Source organism: Chironomus tepperi, unplaced genomic scaffold, assembly GCF_022539635.2.
Source record: "Chironomus tepperi strain 1889 unplaced genomic scaffold, CSIRO-AGI_Ctep_v1 contig_12, whole genome shotgun sequence".
Taxonomy (NCBI): Eukaryota; Metazoa; Arthropoda; class Insecta; order Diptera; family Chironomidae; genus Chironomus; species Chironomus tepperi.
Window position 1 is genome coordinate 634,673 of NW_027226134.1, and position 25,939 is coordinate 660,611.

The following is a 25,939-nucleotide window of genomic DNA, read 5'->3' on the forward strand; positions in this document are numbered from 1 at the left end:
GAATCATCACAAAATATCACAAACAATTTAAAATAAAAATTCATGCACTTTTCCAACACATTATCACATGCTAGGCTGTATGTTTAAAGCCAGAGAAATACTGAGAGATCCCTCTGTGCATAAACATTAATATATTTTGATGAACACAAAAATAAAATCTTCTCTTTTCAAAAAAATAAAAAAAGAATACACAACAATAAAGATCAGTATTTTTTAGAATGTCGTTTAGTTCAGTTGAAATCTACCTTCATTACAGATCAATATAAAGACATAGAAATTGAGATTTTTTGTTGTTTTAATGTGTAAAATTGAGTTTATGCGATAATTTCTCTATAATGTTATAAAACTGAGATACTTTTTATTGACTTTAATTGGTTGAATTATAAGATAATAATAGATTGCAATTGTGAGATCTTCTTTTATCATCAAAAAAAAGACACAAAAAGACGTCTTTAAAGTGTGAAATTCAAACAATTACAAATTAGTTTGTTAATATATCACTTGTATAAATAATTCAATTTTGTTTATTTAAATGATATCTACAATATGTATCCAATGATATAAGCGAGATATCAATAGCAGCTATAGTGAATATACATGACAGCAGCTTGATTTTTTATGACAAAAAAAATTACAAAAGTACATGTTCTAATCGAGTCATTTAAGCGCATGTTTGTCACAGCGATCAGTAATTGATTAATAAATGCGACCAAGAAACAAGATCCACTAAAGTCCAAGTAACTTTCAACGACTAACAAAACAAGATCCAGTTAGGTCTTAATCACTTCCCAAGTCCAAGTAACTTTCCATACCTAAAAACGAGATCCAGTAAGGTCCTAGTCACTTCCTTGACGATAAAAACAAGATTCAGTTACGTCCAAGTCACTTTTCAGATTTAAAAAACAAGATTCAATAAATTCCAGGTAACTTCCGAGAAATTAAAAGAAGATCCTAGATTCTAGTCATTTTCCGATCAAAAAACAAGATTTAGAAAGGCCCAAGTCTCTTTTCAGACTTAAAATAAATATGTAGTAAAGTTCTAATCATTTCTCCGATTTAAAACATGATCCAGTAAGCTTCAAGTCACTTTTCTGACCTCCAAGCAAGATCCAGTAAAGTCCAAGTAATTTTCCAAAAATTATTTATGGATTTCATCTTTTAGAGGATTTTCATGATTCAAAACCTTTTAACCAGTTACGACAAATTTAAATTTTGTTCAGAAAACACTGTGATAACATTAAAGAACATTATAAAACAATGAAAAAACGTGTTGTTTTTGTAAACCAAAATGAAAATTTGTTAATTATAGCATTTATGCCTCGATTTCAAACTTTAAAATGCCCGACAACAGCTATAAAAAGTAGATGTTCAGACCTTAAAGATCCATAGCTGCGTGTTCATATGAGTTTCATGACTAATGATAGTTTAACGAGTGCGGATCCGCCAGATCATCCGCTAAAACCTAGTGCTACAGTTTATAGTGGGATTCGGAATCACTCCTTTGATGACAATCCTGCCTGTAAAGGCTTCAAAGGGACCTGTAAAGCTGCGTTTCCACTACATATGATTTGTATAATTTGAAAAAGGACGATTTTAAAATTGCCCATGTCGAGTCTCGAACTCATGATCGATGGGTCGGTGTTGATAGTTAGATACCGAAATACTAAACCATTTCGCCACCGAGCCACTTCAACTCACGAAATTAGTTTATGAATTTGAGCTATTAAAACAAACTAAAGTTCTCTACTATGTCTGATTGCTCAAGAGTTGCTTGAAATCTCAGATTCCAGCCGAATGAACAAAGTGATTTATTAAGCTACCTTTATTGAAACTAGTTGCGCTAAAAAAGCATATATTTCGTTCAATTTTTTGTTTTTAGTTATTTAGTGATTTAACCGTACAATATCCATCTAAGTGTTCATATACATATATTTTTATATCATAATTTGTAAATATCATGGGGAAGCACACCAGCACAAATCAAAAAAATATTTGTGAAGCACATGATAGTGAGATGAAAGTATTAATCGACAAGTGTAATGTATGTCAATCGAATTTGAATAGTATAGAGCATGGGAAATATTGCAATCATCATCATCATTCGCTGCATGGTAAGAACTTCTTCTTGTTTTTTTGTGTAGTTTCATTTGTTGCTACACTTATTTACTTCCGCGAATTTTAATTGATTAACTTTTAATGCCATACATGCCATCTTGCCTTCTCTTTTGTGTTCACTGTCTCAATTATGAATTATTTCTTTTAAATTAGTAAGTGACGTGAACTCGTCTTAATGACCCCATACATTCCGGACCACATGTCTGTGTCTATACACTGTGTTAATTTGAATAATAATAATCAGCATTAAAAGATTATGAAAAAATATATAAAAATTTGTATTGTACACATGAAGTTATCTCTCGGACGAACCTTCTAATCAAGAATTTAAGCGCCATAAATTTGTTTTATGTTTTGACAAAAATGTTTTTTGGCATACGACAAGGAAAGTTCAAAAAGGCACGGCGAGGATGTTTTCAAGGTAACAAGAGAGTTTGCATATAATTTGGTGTTTGTTAGATTATTTTAAAGATATTTTTTGAAAATGAGGAGAAATGTGTAGTCTTGCTTAGTAATCTGGTCTGAGAAGGTCTGATTATTATATAGTTCCTGCTGTACATACCCGAATAGCACAAATTGTTGATCGATCAAAAATCCATCCTCTGGCCACCGAGACTCTGATTCGATGATACCTTATTCGGACGGCGTGACTCGGACTTAGCTCTCGGACTTAGTCGGCTTGACTCTAACTTCGAGTCGTACTTGGCTTCAATTCGCATCAGGTCAGACAAGCCGACTTGGTTAGAATTTTCAATCCATGGATAAAGATTCCCAGAATCCTAAGACTAAATTGTATGCAATCCGATATTATTCCGGATTTTGGATCGATTTACCGATTTGTAATATTCAGGATACGTCATATTTGTTTTTTTGACTGAGTAAGTCTCGAACCGCACAGCATACCAGCTAGAATACCGGTATGTTACCATATTAACAGAATGATGTGAAGTTAGGCTGATCACATCGTAATTGCGAATTTTGGCTAATTTTTTCGGCAAAAATTCGATTCGTCACATTGTGCTGCTAGGAAGTGCAAGAATTTGCTATTTGCCATTATCAGATTGAGCATTCAAAACTCAGATTTAATATGGAACTGAAGTGCATTGTGTAAAATTTTGACCACACCAAATAAGCCTAAACTTGCCTTGCTACTTAGCTTGCAGGTAGCTTCATTTCAATTTTCCGTGATATAGTCATTCACCTAGCATCTCACACCACCAAACTGATCTTCATGCCATTCCATATTCAGCCAAAAATATACCAAACTCACTTATTCAACTTCGTGGAACTTCGACTAAAATTCCACAAAAATTTTTAATTGCCATTCACTTATCGCTTATTTGTAGTGACAACAATTTCGAAAATAAAAAAAACAAGTCTCAAAAATTAATGAATTATTTAGCCGGCATCTGTAGATTCCCCTCACATTCGCATGAATGAAAAATGGAATGCATGTATAAGGTTTGGAATCACGATATTACTCAGCACTATTCAATTCATTCGTGAAATTTAGTTTGAAATAAATAAGAACTATAAGTATTAAACATATATCGTCCATTATCTCCAATAAAAATACACGTAAACGACAATCTTATTATGTCGTTAAGAATCAACTCGTTGTCGTCGACAGTCAATTTTTTTTTATTTTATTCTTTTCTTTTTGATAAAAGAGGCTTAAAAGATCACACATTCGTTATTGTTATTGTTGTTGTTATTTCAAACTGTATGTATGTACACAAAACAAAAATGTGAAGGCTTGATAAAGTGAATATATAGAAATATACAGTAGGAAGAAATTTTGTTTTATCAGCATTCTTATTAACGACAATTGGACAATACAATACAATGCCATAAGTACAGACTGGCGTTGTAAGGATCTTCCTTTTATATATGTTTATGTTTGTTCGTCTTGAAGTAGATCCACTTGAATGCAGTTAAATTAATAAACAAACATCAACATTGTTAAGTTTATGAATGGGAAGCACTTAGAGCAGTGATGGGCAATCTGTGTGCAAAATAGGCACCGGAGACTCGGGTTTCCAAAAACGGGAATTTCCAAAGGCCATTCCCGTTCCCTTTCCCGATTCCCGAAATTTCACGGGAACAGGAATTCTGGAAACCCTACCGGAGACAGGCAAAAAAACGTTCAAATTTTTGATAATTTGTATTGTTTTGTAAGAAAACCAAAACCGTACAAATTATCAATAATTTTTATGGTTTTCACTTGTCACAGGTGCTTTTTTTTGCAACTCTGATAGTGGGCAACCTGTGTGACGCGGGACACTTCTAAGAGAACAAAAATGGGATAGAACTAGTCATCAACTGGACATTAACTTGTCTTCAACTAGTTATAACGTGTTTCTGTTCCACTTGGGAAAGCAACATAACTTTGGTTCCTCTTGGATGTTAAAAAGTGTTTTAAGCTGTATAATGCGCCATATGCCGGGTGAATCCGGTACTCGGAATTAGTTTGCCGTTAAATAATTTTGGAGCTGCCAAGAACAGTAAACAATGTAAGGTTTTAGTCGAGGTTAATCTCCAAGATGTGCTGCAACACACTAGTTCTCTTGTAGTCTTCTTTGTACAGTTGAATTCCGAATATAGCAAGTTGTAAACCTACTATACCTAGCCTGTCTGTGGGGCTGGCAACCTACAAGCTAGTAATTTGAAAATATTAATCTATTCTTTAAAGTCCTTATCCCGGCACAACTTTGGTCATCAGCTGTATTGTTAGTGAAAACAGGAATTAATACGGGAAGATGAAAAACTTGACATTTGATCAGCCACCGAGTCAGATCGACTGCCGCCTCAACTCGTTAAAGCACACAGGTTGCCCACCACTGACTTAGAGTGTGTAAGAAAAGTCACAAATGATGATGGGAATATCCTTTATAATCTTACCTTTTCCACACGGCTTGTGTATTCATATTTAATAAATCACATACAGACACAAATGAATATGCACAATTCCCATTGTTTTGTGATTTTGATATGCTGAACAGACTTGAGAGAGCAAAAAAACTTCCATGAGCTTAAATTGCCTTAAGCTTAGCCATCTGATTATGACAGCTCATACAAAATTTTCATTGTGGTGGTTCTTTGTGCTTTACTTTTTAGTTTATTAGTGACTGACTTTACATAAAAGATTCATTGTTTTGAGTTTAGGTATTTGAACTATTTGACAGCACATTGCAATGTTTAGAGAATTATTTAGATAACAATTCGTACTTCTTGCTATTCATTTGCTAATTCTAAAGTCAAATGAAAGGAAAATGTTAAGAATTTTGTTGTTTGATGTAAAGTCACAAGAGTGAGAATGCTTAAATGTGTTAATTAAAAGAGATTTCGAGAGATTCTTCTGAAAATTATGCAAAAACATAATAATAGGGATCAGTGTCTAGGTAGGTTGCTGCAGAGCTCGAAAGATTTTGTATGGATAAGTCTACTTAAGTCAACTATACTACATATGAAATCCATGCTCTAGATTGGTGATTTGTTGGCTTTTAAACCTAAACAGTCCCAATTTTCGTTTGATGATGTTCGATGTTCCGAATTTTTCATAAAATTTTCATAAATTTCTCGACTTTTTGCTAAAAAATACAAATTTCAATTCTCTCAAATTCCACAAAATTCTAAAAATTCGCAAATGTACATGATTATCTAGAGTTAGTTCTTAACACTTTCGAATGAGTTTCCGGAAATTTTCCAGGAACCATGTCTCTTACTGTTTATGATGACTTTTATATGAAAATGTTAGAGTATTTTAGGTATGTTGCTAAATTGTTTGTGATGTATCCATGATTACTTTTCTAGTGATCAAGTAGGGTTTGCCAAAATTAGATGCACATAGATGCAGCAGGCCTGTGCATCTGGGCGAACCCTATGATCAAGTATGTAGGATTTCTGAGTAGTTGGTGTCTTCATAACTGCAGTTTTGCAGATTCCTGATAAATATTAAATTTTTAAATTCTCAATCATTTCTAAAACTTAATTTTCAAAATTTACTGATTATAAGAAATGAGTTTTCTGCAGTTAGAAACCCTGAACATGTATAATAAGATGAAGATACTAGATCATCCTAAAACATACATAATTTCAGAATCACTGTCCTAGTGTGAAAATGAACTCTCAAAAATTGATTACTCCACACTTACTCTAATAATCTATTGCATTAAACTTGTTGAAACAAGGAAGTTTTGTTTTGTTTTTTCGAGCACATGTAATGTCTTAAAATTTACTCACTTCCTCACAATTTAGTAAAATTATTTGATTCAATATCAGAACAATTTGTTAAAAATAGAGCATGGAACACACATGGATGAGAAAAACATACAAGAAAAGAAGAGTTCTTGAAAATCATAATCTTTACGTGCTGCATTTGGCATTTAAATTTGAAGATGTAGGTCAGTTATATGAATGGAAATGAAATTTATTAAAGATTTTATCAATTTTTCCAAGAAAAATTCAATTTTATGGAACTTTCAAGAATGTATTTAAAATATTTAAAATTTAAATTTCAAATAATTTTGAAAATTTTAAAAAAAGATGCAAATTTTTTAAAATTCACAAAACAAATTCTAAATCTACTTCAAAAAGATTAGAAAATAAAATTTACGCGTGTACAATTCACAACTTCTCAATTGTCATAAATATTCAACATGAGTGATATTTTATGGTCTATAAAAAAATAAAGATGATTAGGCTACGCAAGATTACATGACAGATGATCTATAATTTCATAAACTCTTGAACTTTTGATGAAATAAATTTAATTCGTCATAGATTTTAGTTTGTTATTTGTTTCAATTGGTTTTGACAGTCATAGAGTATTACTTAGTTGACTAAGTATTCCAGGGTCGTATTTAGGGAGAGTTTTGGAGGTCAAATCTCTTTTTGGAAAAAAATTTCAATTTGCAAGAGTTTTTTATGAATGGAATTCCAAAGCAATTATAAATTGTAAATCCATTTTTCTAGAAAATTTTAATGTCTGAAAAATTTTTTTTTTTTTCATTTTTAGTCAAATTGTGCTTTTTTAGTACGATTTTCAGAAGAATGGCCCTTAACTGCACAAAGATGGCCAAATTTTGGACATTTTCTTTTTAATTACATCTAGTTTTAAATCACTAAAATTCATAGAATACCGAAAATTGGACATCGTCGCTTTTTTGGTCAAATATATTCTACTGCTTGCTCAATCCTAGACAAATCAAGAATATTTTCAGCAAGGGGATCAATTAAGAATTTTGTGAATTTCCCATTTAAGTTTACGAGATCTCCAAATTCGAGCCAGTATTACTTTACAATGTATTAAATTAAAAAAATTTATTTAACTAAACTAAAATATATCGAATTAGATAATTCGTGGAACTTTCCGAATATTCAAATGTATCTGAAAACGAAATTCTTCATAAAACGTTTTAAAAGTCGAAGTTCTTCTAGGAATTAATTCTTGATGACACTTCTGTATAAATTTCATTTTTACCTTTTGAGGATACAAATTAAAGTATTTTTTTTTTCACAGAATTTTTGCGCATGCAAAATTTTAGTTTTCTTAGAAATTATTTTATTTAAATTGAATTTGACCTTAACTTCGTTATCGCTTGGAAAGTGCACAAGTGACACAAAGTAAACTTATCGTATTCTGAACTCTGTGTTGATGGCTTCCGAATGAACTCTTCTGTCGGAATCTCTTCTGTCAGGGATCATTCACTTATTATGTTCGCTTTTTAGGGGGAAAGGAGGATTTTCGAGATTGTACCAGCTTAACGTAATAGAAAGACAACCCCATAGAGGACTAGAGGAGCGGGCTCAAAAATTTTAATTTAAATAATTTTGAGAATTTTATAGAATAGAAGGACAATAAAATATATTTATGGAATAGAGTTGCGAGGTCGTGTCAGAATTTCAATGAAAAACACTGAAGGTCAAGCCCTTAAAAGCCATTTAAAATCCTTGAATAGTAAAAATAATTCAACAATGTCATTTTCCTTATTAACATTGTTATTCACGAATCACAAAGAATAAAAGAGTTATCATCCCAAACCAGCATATCTCACAGTAATCCGTTAAAACTTAATTCAACCTCTAATTGTGTCCCGCATGATTATTTATACCAGATACATGTGAATAATCCTGCTTTAAAAATTTTCAAATTAAAATTAAACAAAAAGTTAAACAATTCAAATATTTACTTTGAAAAGAGCAAAAAAAGAGAAAATTTTTGAAAATATTTCAAAATAAATATGAAAAAGTTCAGCTACGGAGCAGCATATGTACATCCAAATTAAATTATCACATGAAAAATATGAGAAAAATGCGAGATTTTCTCTCTCACATCACAAAATAGTTTGTATCAATTTTAAATACAATTGCGACGACAAAAAACATCACGTGAAAAATTAGAATAAAATTATCAAGTATGATCATCATCGGTAGCATCATCGACTTCGTCATTATATGAACAAAAAAAAATTGAGAAAGAAAGGATAGTGAAAGTAAATGTTGAACGTGAGAGAATCAAAAAAAGACACAACAAATCGTTCTGTGCTTGTATTAACTGCAAATACGAGAAATTGAGAAAAGAAACGTAAAGTTTTTCACAATTCACAGGGAGGAAAGCAAGCAAAAAACACAAAAAAAAATAACAGATTCTATATATCTCGTGAAGCACACGAGAACTCAACAAACGATACAATTTCGGTTTTCTCGTTGATGTGGGTATAATATAGCAGCACACAACCTATTAAAAAACAGTTACTCTCGGAAACTCGTGACGGATGAATCGAGTAAAAAAAATAGTGAAGGAAAATTTTAATGGAAAAATAATAAATAAAAACTGAATAAAATAATTTTTTTATGGATAATAAGATTATCAAGTGATAAGTGCGACCAAAATTCATAAAATGGATAATTTGAATCAAAAGAAAATAAATTTATAAATATAAATAAAATTGTGAGTTCATATTATGAAAATATACAAAAAAAAAATAAGAATAATATTAAAGTTCATGTGCATAAATAAATCAGATTTACAAATTTAAATGAGAGATATGTCACTTAACATCTTGTTAAGTTATGACACACACATGAAAGATGAAAATGATTTTTTTTTTCGCCAGCAATTAATGTTTATTTCACCAAACATGAGGAAACTTTACAGACAAAAAAAAGTGTTTTGAGTGATTTTTTTTTTGAAAAAAAAGAAAGGAATTCCTCAAATCTTCTCTAAATAATGAACTGAAAAAAACTTAAAAAAGATAAAAATTCTTCGATTTGTTTTCCGTCCTCTTTTCTCAGTTGTTGCTCATTAGAAAAAAATTTTCAATTTTCCTCTGTGCTACTTGAAATGTTGAAAGGATTCTTGTCATTTAACTGTCACGTCCACAAATATATGGTTAATAACACTTAATTTTTGTGGTGATGATGTGAGAAAATTTTTTTATGAAATTTTAAGTGAGGTTTTTTAGTAGTTTTAAAAAGGGTTGGCATTGTGTTGAGGTAGAATTTTAGGGAATTGATAGAAGCAGCGGTCGAAATTGAGTCAAATTTTATATAAGTCAACTTGAGTCAAATTTTTCATACGAAATCTGAGTCGACCACAAACTCTGGATGAAAATATAGAATTTTATGGGTTTTCCAAATGGAAAAGTTGACATAACTTTACTGAACTTGACAAAATTTTCTCCGAAAAATTCCATAAAATTTGACATTAATCGACCATAAGTATTGTTATTAACTAGACATTATGTCAACTTTTCCACTCAATTTTTGTATAGTCTGCAAAATAATGTTTTAAAATTGCTGTAAAAACATGTGAATTTAGTTACAAATCGCTTGATTTTTTGATAAAAAAAAATCTACAGCAAATGTCAAATTATATTTTATTTAATTTAGTTTGTAAACAAGAAATATAATTTACCAAAAAACACCGCAATTTGAATTGTAAAACAAATAACTATGACATAATAGCAAACTCAAATCAAACTATTTTTTGTGTAATGCGAATAAAAAGCTAAAAAGTTTTTGTTAAAATTTTAATTTTGAAATGTCAGTAAAATCAACATTTTGATCAGTTTTTCTTAAAAATTGCAAGAAATGACCAGAGTTCGTAAAATAAGCTTTCATATCTTGAACGATGCAAGGCTCCATTTGAAAGCCAGAATGAATTTGGCTTGCATTTATCACCGAATCCATACGGATTTTTACGGATTTCTACCCGAGTTGACAAATTTACGTTATAAGTAGTTAAAGACAAGTTAATGTGTAGTTGATGACTTTAGTGAAAGTAGCTTTTCCTTTGATAATGAATAATAATTAAATAAATAAATAAATAACAAATTCTAACAAGTTTTGTCCATTTGGGTCACATTGTGTCGCTCAAATACCCTAATATTCCCTAATAAGACCACCTTTAGGTACCATATTGTTATTTTTTACCATAAAATCATGCCTTACGCCTGTTAGAGATATGTAGCATATTGTTTTGAAATTGTTGCTTTAAATATGGATTATCTTACATCTTCTCAAAATTTAAATATCAAGATAATCATAAATTTTAAAGAACTTGAACAAAGGAGTAGGAAGTCATGTACATTTTCATCAAATTCAACTAACTTTGTAGCAAAAAAATTTTTAAAAATTCCTTTTTACTATTTTTTTATTCATCTTTCTTCTTTAATCGAGCAATGTTTCTAAAACTCTTAAGCGCACTAAACGAGCCATATAATTTTTTGAAGAGATGAAATGATATATTTCAGTCTAATTAGAGTCTATTATAATTTCACCATAATGATCACAATTGAGACATTGATATTTAATTCTATAAAAAACCATATTACCAATTTATCAACATAAACTTGAATTTCTGAATATTATTTGAATAAATCAAAAAACGTGAAGATATTTTAATTCGAATTTAATAGATCTCCAGACAATTTTTTTGATTTGTGTTATGGCAACATTACAATAAACAAAGTCAAAATACAAAATTCATATTCAATTTTGAAAAATTATTTTCTTTGAATTGCTTTAACGTTTATGTTTTCAAACAAATATCGAAATGCTACAAGTGAAATGTGATCGTGCATCTTTATTGGATTGTGATTTAATCGAAAACATTTTATTTTTGGATTGACTAGTTGGATTTAAAATGTTTTTGTTTTAATTGAAATTTGAAGAATTTTTTGAAGTTTAATTTTGAAGGAAATTTGATGGTTATTTACTTACTTACTTCACTGGCCATACATATCATTTGGGGTCCTTTGTCTCTCACAGATGTCGACTGAAACTGTCCCTAACACTGGCTTCCGCTTGGCAATTTCTTATAACAAATGGTTGAATCCTTGAATGAATATTATGATTATGGATTTATATTGTAAATTGGGTAAATTGTATGACATTGAACTTACTTCGCTGGCTATACAGATCAATTCTCGTCCATGCCCAAGGTGACAAAAATGCGTTATAACTAGATAAAGCCGTCAAGTTAAGGCCCAATTTACGAGTAAATTTAACAGTTTTTTGTTCACTAGGGATGGCTTCCTTCAGATGGCGCCTAAAGATAGCTCTGTCGCTGGCTTCCGTTTGTTAATTTCCATACCCAAGTGCAATACTGTCTCTATCGACAGCTTTCTTTCAATAGTTGTTTGGTCTTCCACGAGCTTCTCCCAAGCTTCTCCATATAACTTCTTAAAGCTCTTAAAAGCATTTTTCTGGAATACAAAGTCAAATCAAACATTTAAGAACTTTTAATTAATAGTTTGATGCCTTTTGATCAGAATTCATACAAATCTGGAGCCTGCAGACAAAAAATGCAGGTCTGCGGCTTTGGACAAACTATAAGATACAGTCTAAGGAAACAGGATTGTGGATCTAATTGCAGGAAGTGCAAAATTGTAGTTATTTATCAAACCCTTCTTTTTATAGATACACAACACTTGGCGCCCTTAAATATTTCAAGTATTTTACGAAATTATCATATCATTAACAATTTACAGCAATTCACATCCTTTACAATTATCCCAGCTAATTATCAGCCAAAAACAACTAAAATATTCCTAAAAAATATCAAATTTCATGTCAATAAAAAAAATCCTTTTCCTGTGTCGCCCAAAGAGCATTTTCAAAACATGAAAAATCGTTGTGTATTAAAGAATTAGCAAGTATTAAGTATCTTTAACAAGTCATTTATCCAGACAAGATTTCCTGGTTAATATTTGCCGACCCCAAAAAGATTATTTTATTTATGATTTTTCACAAAAAGAAAAATTTGTAATGAAAAATGATTTTTTCCTTTTCATTTAAAAAGAGAGAATTTTCGATATCTGTGAAGAGATTTTGTCGTGTTGCCAAATTTATAAAAAAAAAATGATATTTTGTGAACAGTGGCAAAAGAGAGAACACGCACGATATACATTTTGATATATATAATAAAAAGAAAAGAAATAAACGACAAGATAAATAAAGGAGACAAAGATATAAAAATAATAATTTTTTTACAAAATAGAAAATTCCTCATTTCATTTCATATTTTCTGTGTTTTTTTTTGTGTATGTGTATCTACAGATATGTTTCACACATGAAAAACATTTCTTTTCTGATTGTGACACAAGTGATATAATGATGGCTGTTAATGCATCTTTTCTTCTTTCTACTTTTTTTTTCTATATCCAAATGCACATAATTGTGCATTTCCAAACAGATAGAGAATTTTAAGTATGATTAAATATGTGTCAAAATAAATTGTTCTTAGCGCATTTTAAGGGGATTTCGTTCGGATTTTAGTTTATAAATTCTAAAAACTCATGATGTGTAAAATAGCAGAAGTGCTAATCAGCTGTTTTTAGTATCATGATGACGATTTTAATCCGGAATCATTAGTTTGAGCGACACAAATGCTAAATACTTCGTCTAGCTCATAGTCGACTAGTATATTGTTTGGAAAAGTGGAATCGACTTCAAATGAAATACGAATGGACTTCGAGCTATGATCACAACTCTTTCAAAGAATTGAAAAGCTACCCAGCGGCCATATGAGTATTAAATTGTGGCAGCGACCATTTGGTGCTAATAAAAGCATCTTTGAGGAATCTCTGATGGAGACTTTTTTGTTTATTTCACCCGGTTAGTGATTTACTACAAATATTATCATGGACACCGGATGAAAGATTCTTTTTCATGTACCAAATGAAAAAAATCATGGTATCTGAATGGTTTTTTGTTTCAACTCAATGATTATTCCAATATTCTCAGAATGAAGATTTGTTTTGTTGAGTCTCGAATCATCGGGGAAATTTTCTCATTATTCCTACAACTTATTACCTTAAATTCAAATTCCAAGTACATATTCAAATGAAATTCCTTTTAAAAATCGGTAAAACCACATAAATCGAATCTAGGAACATTTCTATTGAATTTAAAATGTTTCGAGATGATCAATTTAGTAGATTTATTGAATATTTTTTTATAGCTTATTGAATTCTGCAATCTAAATCGCAGACATTTTCTATTAAATTTCAATGTTTCATCATAACTGCACTTCTAGCATCATTTGAAAGTGTAATTACCAAACAATCCTGATCAAAGCAATACGATAATCATTACAAACTGCAGACACTATTAACATTTGCCCTTTTGAAATCAGCACTGAAAAAACGCGAGAAAAACATCCATTCTGTTCACTTTCAAGTTCTGTGCTGTTTATCTTTTACATGAATATCAGCGTTTTGCAGGCAAAAGAATAATATTGTAAATGTGGATAAGATGAGACAAAGCGCAGCTTCAAATTCACTTACATATTGGAGATATTAAAATGCAATATAATTTGCAATATCAATAAACTTTAATGACACAAGTCTGTATTTCATTTAGAGATGCTGCAGATTGATCGATTGACTATTTTACGTATTACTTTGATGTTAGAGAGCAGTCAGAGAGTAACAGTGTCGCAGTTGCTTCTCTGTGACAAAAAATTTGTTTTAGTTCTCAATAATAATATCTCACTGTCAATGATGAGGATGACAGTGTGTCTGTTTTTTTTTTTTTTTTTGTTTATTTCTACTCTCTCGCGTGATTTTTTTTCAGACTTTTTTCTCAAAATCACTTAATTGGATCGGATATTTTTTTTGATTATAATCACCTCAATAATAGCAGCGGTCTGACAATTCCGTACGTATTGTATGTGAAAAAAGGGCATTAAACTCATTTGTTTGTCTGAATGTGATTTAAAAAAATTTTCAAGTAACTCATTGACAATGATTTATTTGTTTTTATATCTACGCTTTACAATGCAAAATGTATATTTCTCACTTTTTTTTTGACGGCTTATTTTTTTAACTACAAAATTGTCATAAACTTGAAAATTATTAAATTGTTTTCTTTGTGGCGATTTTTTAATAGAATTTTATTTTATTATCATGATTTTAAAGGATTTAATGCCCGTATAAAAAAAGTTTTGTGACCCTTATGAAAGTTTGTTGGAAATAGATTAAATATCAACATTAGCTTGTGATTGCTCAGAACTTGAATAAATTTTAATGAAAAATTGTTGAGAAACTCATCTGAACCCGAATAGTTCAAGGCGAGACTCTAAGCCGAATTTTGAGCAAGGAGCTCAAAAATTGCGGAGCAGAGTCATGTGCAGAAATTTTCCAACAGTGAAAATTCATTGCCGAAAGGAATTAATCTTCGTGATGACTTTGCTTGACAATTGTAAGAAGTTGTTTTCATTACAAAAAATTTTGTTCCTCTTAATTTGGGGTACCATTGAAGAAACACACGAGGATTGACACTCAAACTGAAAAATGTAAAATTTTTAAATGAGTGTCTAATCTTTGGAAACACATTGATGTGTAGGACATTGATGCATAAGATCATGTTAACAATTTCTTCAATTTTAAAAGGTTTCAAATAAATTTGGACTCTCATTTCGATCATATTTAGGTGATACTTTGAGTTATGTTGAATGTAAAAGATCAAGTTTGATTTGTTTTTAATCTTAATATGTTGCTTAGGTAAGAAAATAAGCTCATTGTAGACTAAAAACCAGACAATTACGAACTTAGTGATGAAAAAAGTGTGCTCAGTATTCCCAGATGTGTCATTTACTTTTGATCTTCATTCATCTAATTAGCATTCTAAGGAAATAAATCTTCAGAATTCTTGACACCAGACATTTAATTAACTAATAATCGTAAAATTTTATGTGTTAATAAAATTAAGTTTAATTGATAACTAAATTCATTAGGTTAAAATTCCATCAAAGTGTTTGAATTTGACTTTTCGTGAACTTTAAATTGAAAATAGCAATAAATTATTCTAATTCACAGCAACAATGTTGCTCTACAATCATCGATGCTTAATTTATCTAAAATTCTGAATGTAATTCAATAATCTAAATCTTTGCATATGTTTTTGACTTGAAATAAGCATTTTGTGCTTAATAAAAATAGAAAAAAAATATTTAATATTACGAAAATTTATCATTATTACTATTGAGCTATGGCAATTTTAATCCTCTTGAGATGAAAAGGGAAAAAAAGAGAAAAAAAATGTTCAATTGTGGCAAATAAATAAATTTTAAGTGAACTGTGAGGCCGACGTGTGTCTATTGGAGATAACATTGTGATGTTAAATCGAAAAAATATATATTCTATAAGTTCTGCTTGCTTCCTCCTTCCTCGTTGTCATTTTATCACTCTTTTGTGCTGTTGTTGCGGCCCAATGTTGAATAAAATAATGAACTTTTTCCTTCCTATTGGACTTTCATATTAGATTATCATGAAAAACATATTGAAATCGAGTTGTAAAGTAATTTGATTTTTAAATCAATTCTCTCATGTGAGATTTGGTAGATGATGTAACTTAATGTTACATTTGTTAGGATAACTAGATTTATGGTTTTTTAAAGTTTCGCGTATTAATCATATGTTTATTCGAACGAGTTCTGTGTGGAACAAGCTATGACTGTATCTAATGACAAACTTGAGATTTGGGAACTTATCATAGAATGTCAAGATATAACCAGACTTAAGATCGACGAATCGTGAATGCTTTCCATCTGACACTGTTTCAGACTGTCGCCTTACTTACTTACTTGCTTACTGCGCTGACGGTACAGATCAATTGTGATTCATATGTTTCTTCAGATGCTGTCTGAAGCTGTTCCTATGGCTGGCTTTTGTTTGCCTATTTCCAATACTTAATACAAGGTTGTCTCTGTCAACAACATTCTTTAATCATTGTCACCCAGTATTATTAGTTATACACATATTGTCGGACCACTCGTTAAGTTGACATTCTTCCACAGTTGTACGCAAACTTTTGAAGCTCAATGTTGTTTTTTTTCCTTGCGGATTCCAGTCTAGGGTGGTGTATCTGTTATTTCTGTCTGAGCATTCGGTCTAAAGGCTTCAAAATGGCTTATATTAACTTTTTCAAAATTTCATAAAATTGGCTTCAAACTATTTTAATATCCAAACAAATAGCCAGCCTACATATATTCAATATCATATTCATACAGATTCATACAAACAAAAGTAAAATTCCCTCCTTTGTTTCTTGATAAATCAATAAAAAAAATTTCACTTACTTTAAATAAAAATGTTTCAAAATTTTACAATATTTACGTGAAAAATTAAAAATCCTTTTCATCTAGCGATAAATTATCTTTGGCATGTTTAATGAATAGAGGAGTTAAAATCTTCAATATTTTTTCTGTGCAGATAAAACAAAACAAATCAAGCAAAAATATCCAATTAAATTTACATCTCATTTTTCATTTCGGGATATTTATTGGACGTTCTATCATAAATACGTCAAAAACGATAGACAGGAAATAAATCACATTAGCATGGTTATTTCTGATACAAAAACGTGAAGAAATAGTGTTTATTATTGTAAAGGAAATCATATTTTTGTAGATTTCGATTGTGAAATTTTTTTGATGGCTATTTTTGTGTTTATTGCTGATTTTCTTGTTGGGATTTTGAAGAAAAGAAAATGTATCGAAATATGTTAATTATTATGGCTTAATAGCTTAATAGCAACTTTATAGTGGAATTTTAGTTCGTTTAAAGATTATAGTAAAATTGCCCAAAAACCACACGATGAATAAATGTCTGAAATCCCGACTTCAGGACTCTATATTAGATTAGATGATATTCGACCTTCCACCAGATTCAACTCATCCTAGATCCAAATATTTGTCCATTTATATTCCGCGTGCTTTTCGTATAACAAAAATCGTGAATTAAAGCATCAATTTATCCATCGTTTTAAGCAACCAAATTAATTACATACAGAGCTAATGCTTAATATCCGAGCTCTTCACGATGTGTGATTACTGAGTAATTGCTGCTCAGCCAGCCACTAAGTCGATCGAAGAGAAATTGTAACGCAGAGCTCGAAGTTTACTCGAATTTAATATGGAATCCACAAAAAATCAGAGTCGACTTCGAGCTTTGTTATAATCAACAGTTTTCTTGTCAAAATTGTGCTGAGAATACCTTTAAACCACAGAGTTATGTAGATCTGCGCCAAATCAGTTCAAAGAATTTACAAATCCAATTTAGAGCTGTTCTGCTCGCCATACAACTAGAAAAAAACTCAACAGTCCTTTACATCTCCAAAAAATATTAAATCACCCAACTTTTAACCTCAACAAAACAAAAAAGCAAAAGTCACACGAGTAAAAGAAACTACAAACTTGGTCATATTTTCTGATCACAAAAAAGATTTTTGATTATAAGACAAAAAAAAAACTTTTTCAATTCAAAGTCCAATTCCCATGTCCAACATATTCTCTTATTCCATTTCGTTGTTGCTTCTTTTTTTCAACTTTAATGAAAACCTCAACGAAAGGAGTTGCAAGTCAGCCAATATTCTTATCGAAAAACTTTCCTTTTTTTGTTGTGTTTCACATGACAAAAGCTTACCTAAATAAGTCACAGAAAGGGACATTTAATTTATTTTTTATATTTTCATATTCTAATATTTGGGCGGCCATCTGCTGTATTTTTGACGGGACGATGCTGTACTTTTCAGCCTTGCTGCTGTGTCCCGACAAAGCCTCAAAATATCCAAATTATTTAAGAATTCGTAAAATCCATAGAAATTTTGGAATTTTTGACAAATTTTGAATATTTTCGTTTCCGGGTTCAAGCACAGGATTGGAATTTATTTTTGTCGGAATTTCAATTATTATCTGCAGTTTTTGTTGAAATCTGAAAATGCTGCGCTGTGCTGCAAGAAACTCCCTTAATCTTTCCTTACTCTGTCGCTGCCGTATTGCTGACACTATTTGTGTTCTTTGCTGGCTTAACTGATACTGCTGACTTTGGTCCATCTTCTTTATGCGATGCTGTTGACTCTTGTCCATTGTCCTTTAACCGTACTGTTGACTCTGGTTCACTTTCCTTTAGCGATGCTGTTTCTGTAGTCTTGACACGACTTGTGTCCAATAATCCCTTATAAGATTCTATTCTCCGTATCAATGTATTGCCCATAGTGGCGATGAACTGTATACTCTAGTACTGATAAGTAATCTCTGAGTAATCCTTAATAATTCCTTTGTACTAAAAATTACTCTGTAAATCACGAGCTAGTTTATTATCAGCTTTTATAAACCGTTACTATGGTTTATTCCTTAATTTCATCCTTTTTCCAAGGATTCTAACTTAATTATAACAATTTCTTTGAATATTAAGACTCAAAATAGTCCAAAAGAATCCCAATAATGCCAAACTTAGAAGTCTCTCGATTTTTTCCAAAAGTATACCGAGATTTTGCGAAAATCAGAGTTGGCAGGACTCCAATGTGGAGTCCGGAATCCGAAAGTCCGAACTCCAAAAAAAAATAGTTCGATTCCACAAAGTCCGGACTTTAAAGTCCTGCAAACTCTTGCGAAAATCCTCTAGCCACCCTATCCAATATATAAATTTAAAAGGAATAAAGGTGACATTTCCATATATATAAATAAAAGTTCAATAGATGTATATTAAAAGTCAATAATGTTACGTTCAAATGGTATAGAAAAAGAAATACTTTTGCATTAAAATTGATTTCCTATTTACATACAAGAAATTCAATGATGCAAAAAACTTTTACTGATGCACATTTATAGTTTTGTGTTTCACTATCATTCCTCCTATCGCTATATATATAGTTTCTCTATTACTATTATTGATGCTATTGTTGCATATGCTCCTGATAAACTGTAGGAGTAAGAGAAAATGCAAATCACAACAGCAACAAAAATGAAAAAAAAAAAAAACACAACAATGAAAATGGGTTATGTGATGATGCACATATACGTTAAAATAATAAGGTCAAGGTTGCTCTCGTTAAATTTAAAATCTCGCATGCAATAACGAACTCAATTCACGTAATCGGATATAAACTGACTCGATTCGAGAGAGGAAATATCACTAATTTGTCTTTTTTTTGTCTTTTTCCTTTTTTTTCAAATTTTCAAAATCTTTTTGTGTACACAAATCAATAAACAGCAAATGTCATGCCGAAACCAAACTCAACAGAAATGACAGCTAATTTAAATCAACAAGAAGCTATGTTAGCGAATTCATCAAATACAAATTTAAATTCGAGGGTGGTTGAGGCACAGACGACAAAATCAAAAGGAAAATTATACGTTGATGATGAGTGCGACGTTATTGGTGATTTAATTGGACATTATGGAAAATGGCAGTGTATGATGACATTACTGTTATCATTATTTCAAGTGCCAAATACTTTTCACATTTTTTCACCAACATTTCAGGTGAGTTGGGGTTATTTAAAGGGAAGATGGTGTATCCCGAGCAACACAAGGTTTTACAGATAATGAGCATACTCGAACAGTACAGTGTGTTGGCTTATACAAAGTTATGTCGGTGTATTAGCGGTAAGACGCAATGTTGTACTACATGTTGCACTACATGTTGCATTACAAATTGCACAACATGTTGCATTACATGTTGCACAACATGTTACACTACATGTTGCACAACATGTTGCACTACACGATGTTGTACAAGAATGGCTGATTTCGACCCATTTTTAAGGTGGTTCTCCTCATTCTGCCACTAAGGATACTGTCATGTTACCGTAATGCAGCCAGGAAAATCAGTATGCTCATTGTCTGTTAGGAATAGACTTTACCTTGAAACCACATAGAGCTTGTGGCTTTCTTTATCACTTTTGGGACTGAAAGCTACCTTTGTGGTTTTTGAGACAGAAAGCAACCTCTGTGACGCTCGGGACAGAACTTTATGCTTTTATAACGAAATAAAATAAATTTAACTTTTATGACTAATATCAATAATTTATCATTAAAGGCAGCAGACAAAGATTTTTGGTGTAAAAGACCTGAACACTTACAAGTTGAAAGCAACTTAACAAGTATTAACGCATGGCGTACAATATCAAATTCTTCAGAAAATTGTCAAATCTACGATTATGATTGGACATCTGTGTCGCTACAACAAATTCATGTAAGTTATATTTTTTGATGGTTTTAGGAGTGGCGTGTTGAGGGGACATAACCATTGGGGAAAGAACTTGTGAATTTGACAGGATTTGCTCTCATTTGCCGTCTTGTTTTTTCTAATTTGGATAACTTAGGTTAAGAAGTTAAGACTCAGAATTAATTGAAAATCAAATATGAGTGTTACTTTTTTGATTATGGATGCTACCTGTAAAATGCACAGCGTAGAAATCGCCAAAATCAGGCCAGCCAAAAGCCGACTTAACTCTGACCTGAGTTCGAATTTCATTGAATCTGACCTGTAGTCAGGGTCACGCCTGTCCAGGGCCGGATTTTCGGTCATTTCTACTCTGTATACCTTCCGGGTTGTACTCTTGATGAGTACTCGAGATTTAAGGATGTAGTAAGTTGGATATGAAGGTCATGATGCAGTAAGCGAACTAACTATTAGCTATGCTCCTGATCAGAACTATTTGACATCTTTGTCTCCTCAACAGCTACTCCTTGACCACTGTTATGTAGCTTTGAACCAAGCAAAGCTCGAAATTGATGTTGCTTAAGTTCAGTCGACTCAAATCAAATTCGAGCTTTGCTGTTTCCAAACAAATTTTCAATTTTATAATAAATTTTCCTTTTTTTTTTCAATAACGCAGCAAGAAGGATTCACAATCCAAAATAATAATCTAACACGAATGATAGAATGTCACAGTTGGGAATATAACATGACAGATAGCTTGGGTAATACATGGAGTAGTGAATGGAATTTAGTATGCGAAAAGAAATATCTTAAGATTGTAGCCGAAATGATATTTCTTATTGGTGTTGCAACAGGAGGAATTGTCTCTGGGATGTTGTCTGATAAATTTGGACGTAAAAAGATGCTCTTCATATCGGCTGTATTTCAATCATTTTTTGGTAAATATTTTGATTCCTTTTGTCCTTTGTGGTTTGGTGCTTCTTACAAATTTCCATAAATTTTCCTCTGTTTTTCCAATTTTCTCTCAATCCTTATATAATGAATTTTTATGTTGGCATCGACAGGTCTCGCATTATTTTTTGTGGAATCATTTGAACTATATTTAGTACTACGAGCACTATTAGGCATTGCATCAGTGTCTGTAACATATTCAGGACTAATATTAGCAATTGAGTATGTTGATGGTATATGGCGTACAATTGCCGGAATGTATAACTTGTTTCCACTGCCACTTTCTTACATCATGATATCAGGCATCGCTTACTTAACACAAGATTACAAATATTTACAACTATGTATAGGATTGCCCGGTATATTTTTATGTCTTCTATGGTAAGTATAAATATATTCATTCATTGTTACAATTTTTCTATGCATTTTGCCAATTACTCTTCTTCTTCCTTTCTTTCCTACCGTCAAACAAATAAAAATGTGATATATCAAAGAGATTTATTCATTTTTATGTGAATAAATACAATGTACCATGACTAAAATAGAATGATGTTTTCTCTCCTTTTCATTTACATTTTGCAAACAACATCTACTTATATTCGCGTGCCGTTACAAAAATAGACACTGTAACATGCAACGTGAAATTTGTTACAAACGTAGTAAAATATTTTTTTTTTTACAGTTGACACTTTGTTGAGGAAAAAGTGCATTTTGAATAATTCATTTTGAGAGTAAAAAACGTTTAGTGAATTTTTTAGTAATACGTCGAAAATTATTATGTAGGATGGGATTTTGGGTTTTTGAAAGTAGTGTGTGATTTGTGTATGGGATTAGTGAGATATTCGAATAATGATTTCTCATAATTTTGGGAAATTTTGACATAATCTGCCAAAAATACACGTATTGCAAATTGAGATATTCATTCATACTCGACCAATCTGTATGCATAATACAATATACTTTCGATTTTCAATACTAAATCATTTTCATTATACCAATGTTGGATCAAATTTTCATAACAAGATTTCGAATAAATTCAGGCTTTTGTTTCGATCTTCAATTGACATAACGTGATACTTTCAAACAGAGCTCAAAGTGGACTGGAATTTTATATGGAAAAGTCAATTTAAATCAACTTAACTCCATTTAAAATTAAAGTAGACTCCAAGCTCTGGTTTCAAGTCCATTCTGTCAAAATTCCTAGTTTGTAAGGTAATATTCAATTTTAAATTAGATATCTTAGTAATTAAGTGATTAAGTGAGTTGTTTTGAAATTGGATATCAAACTTATTTCTTAAGTCCCGAAAAGCACATGGAGTAAAAAAAAATCCGAATTCCAGGCAAATTCACTCTGATCTGAGGCTGGATTTTGTCGAAAATCTGGCCTAGAACGAGTGACTTTAGCGTTAGGGCGAATTTTTAGGAATTCCTACTAGGTTGCGTGCCCTGTGAGAGTAGTGCAATTCTGAGTGTATTTAAAAATATTTTAGTTTTCGAGAATGCATCTAAAAATTTGACGACCCAGCCTGTCATTATGGAATTTTAAGTCCAATTTTAATTTATTATCCCATTGGAAATTACAAAAGACTTTAGACAATAGTGATTTAAGTTCACAAAAGTCGCAAAACTCTGAACAAAGCAAAAATATTCAAATAAAATAAAACTGTCAAAACAGTCTAAATCCCTAAATCGCAAAAAGCTGACTTTAATTTTTAATGGGTACTTAATTTTCAATTAAACTCTAAATTAACGTTGTCGTCTTAGTCGCAGCGGCTAATTAATAAATCACAATTCATCAGATAAGTCCAAATTCAGCTCAACAGCTATTTCTGTGCATAAACTCATGACTGACCTTCAACAATTCAAATGTTCTGAAGGAGTTCAGCTGTTCAAAACAAAGATACTCAAAAAAAAATTCTTTAAGCTTGTAGTTTTTAAAAATACATTTACTACATACGTCTAGGTATTTCAATACAGTTCATATATCATCCAACTCATTCATAGTAATATGTCTTTTCTCACTCTACTGTAAACAAACGACAAGTCTCATTATGAGGACGTGAGTGGAAATGAGTTAAAATATTGTAACTTGTCTACCACCGTCGCAATGTTTGCATGTAAAAAATAATGAAATTAAATGACAATTTCACACTTTATTTGCGGCTTTAAAATTCATCCTTCGATGCTCGTTCAGTGAAAGCACAAAAAAAAATTTATGACTAGACTATTTTATGACTTTACTTTTTCTTCTTTGAATATTTATTTCCTGCGACTCCCGTACTATTACGAAGAGAGAAATATGATAAAAGTAATAATCATAAGCCTTTTTTTTCTTTTTTTTGTATCGTAAATGACGCGTGTTAAAATTTTTCCGCGATAAACATATGCGAATTGGACGACAGCCAATATAGTATATATTATTAAAGAAAAGAATTTCACGTATTTTTAGCGCATTTTTGAGAAAAAATGACGCTCATAACCTCACTTTGTTCGGCTGGCTGGTTGGCTGGCTGAGGCGCGAGATCTCAGCAACTAGACATCTTACAGCCCTCTGGTTTGAAGCATTAGCTCCGTACTATCTAGTTACTGGCTTATTGCTTAGTCTAGTAGCTTAAAACCATGATTAAATGCTTTAATTAATGATTTTTTAATTTTCCATACAAAAACCACGTGTTTTTAGCCCCTTGAAATTTTGAATTTTTTATGACCGTTATTTTTCTAATTAAATTCTGATCACTGGGCAAATATGCGCTTAAGTCCCTCAATCAGTAGCACGAGGACTTTTAACATTTTTCTTAGTTTTTACTTCTCATATTTAAATACGATGACGAAAAGAATTATCAAAAGAAATTCATAGCCGACGAGAGAAAAAAAAGATATTCGGATGAGTGAAAATAGTGAGAACAGATGTTTGATATATTCAAGACATCGTCTACGATAACAGAAATAATATGCCGAATAGGAAGAATGAAATTTATGGTGACAAATAATGACGAAATAGTTTAATTTTGTTATTTCAGCATAAATCAACCGTCAAATAGTAGGAAATATATTTTACTAGATTAAAATCTAGTCAAGCATGACGGGAAGGGATTTATATAGACCACAAAGCCGGATTCTTATTATAAGCTCATATGGAAGTCATTTTAAAGCTTAGGAAGCTTAAACTTTACCATCATTACTTAAATTACTTGCATGCCGAGATTGCATTTGAGTCGAGGTGGCTCAGTGATAGAATCGGTTCATACCTCGGTACTTAACTATTGTGATATCGACCAAACAGTCATGGGTTCGAGATTCAACAGGAGAAACTTTTCCACTGTCCTTATTCGAATCATATGTAGTGGAAACATTGGCTTGCAGCTTCCCTTTTTAGGCTATAGACATTAGGCCATTAAGTTGATAAGTAGCGTCATCAAAGGAGTTGTTCTAAACTCCCTACAAAGCGTAGGTCTACTTGGTGTAGTAGTTATGCGTACCCTCACTCGTTAAACAATCATTAGCCGCGAAACATCCTACGGGATGAAAGAATGACAGAAAGAGGAAGAGACAGAAAGATTAATAAACTAAATCATATTAATAATTTGATTTCTTTTTATAGGTTTGTGGTTCCTGAAAGTCCACGATGGTTACTTTGTAAAGGAAAAATAGCTGAAGTAAAGGAAGTTCTTCAAAAAGCTGCCAAATTCAATGGTCGTGAACTTCCAGAAAATCTCGATAAATTTTTAAAAGCACCATGCAACGGTGAATCAGAATCTGGTGTCAGTGAACTCTTTCGTACAAAATATCTGCGATTAGTAACGTTTTGCTTCCTTTGTATTTGGTTCACAATGGTAAGATGCTCCAATTTATGGTGATTTATGTTTTACATTGATTTTTTTTTATTTTTCTCTTCCTCATTTTTATTATGTGCTTTATTCAGAATCTCGTCTACTATGGTCTTGTGCTGAACATGAACAGTTTCGGAGGAAACATTTATGTCAATAGTGTAAGTTGATTTCATTTTTTATTATCATTACAGCAAATTGGTCCATACAATGAATAAAAATCCCTTTTTTCAACAATAAGACCTGCACAGCAACAAATGTCTGACAATTTTTATTTATATACTTATTCCATATCAAATATTTAATGTTTCTCTTTCACTTCCATTCTTCTTCTTTCTTTGTTTGGAAGCAATCCAATAAAAACATAAAAAATAATTTCTGCTCATATGACTTAATACGATTCACGTCTCATACATGAACAAAATGTATATAAGAAAATTAATTTAAAATTTATTTGACGTTTAAATGAACAGAAATTACGAAAAAAATAATATTTGTAACTGCAAGTTAAGGATGTTTATCAATTTTTTTTCATTCAATTTATATGTAATGATTATTTGATTTTAAACTTTATTGATGCTATAAATTAGT

The 25,939-nt window shown here is 31.2% G+C and overlaps 2 protein-coding genes across 2 annotated transcripts in view; one reads left to right on the top strand and one right to left on the bottom strand.

Annotated features, from left to right (window-relative positions):
- The window catches only part of LOC139088171 (protein trachealess-like), an 80,631-nt gene extending 69,274 nt beyond the window's left edge, over positions 1 to 11,357 (bottom strand). The window contains exon 1 of the mRNA XM_070637275.1: positions 11,345 to 11,357. The gene's annotated coding sequence lies outside the window, so the exon portion shown is untranslated. The remainder of the gene's footprint in view (positions 1 to 11,344) is intronic.
- The window catches only part of LOC139088443 (uncharacterized), a 46,087-nt gene continuing 20,687 nt past the window's right edge, over positions 540 to 25,939 (top strand). The window contains exons 1-8 of the mRNA XM_070637667.1: positions 540 to 639; positions 1,880 to 2,111; positions 19,617 to 19,888; positions 20,445 to 20,600; positions 21,247 to 21,508; positions 21,635 to 21,902; positions 25,123 to 25,354; positions 25,444 to 25,509. Coding sequence (XP_070493768.1) covers positions 1,958 to 2,111; positions 19,617 to 19,888; positions 20,445 to 20,600; positions 21,247 to 21,508; positions 21,635 to 21,902; positions 25,123 to 25,354; positions 25,444 to 25,509 — 1,410 coding nt within the window. The 5' untranslated portion in view covers positions 540 to 639; positions 1,880 to 1,957. The remainder of the gene's footprint in view (positions 640 to 1,879; positions 2,112 to 19,616; positions 19,889 to 20,444; positions 20,601 to 21,246; positions 21,509 to 21,634; positions 21,903 to 25,122; positions 25,355 to 25,443; positions 25,510 to 25,939) is intronic.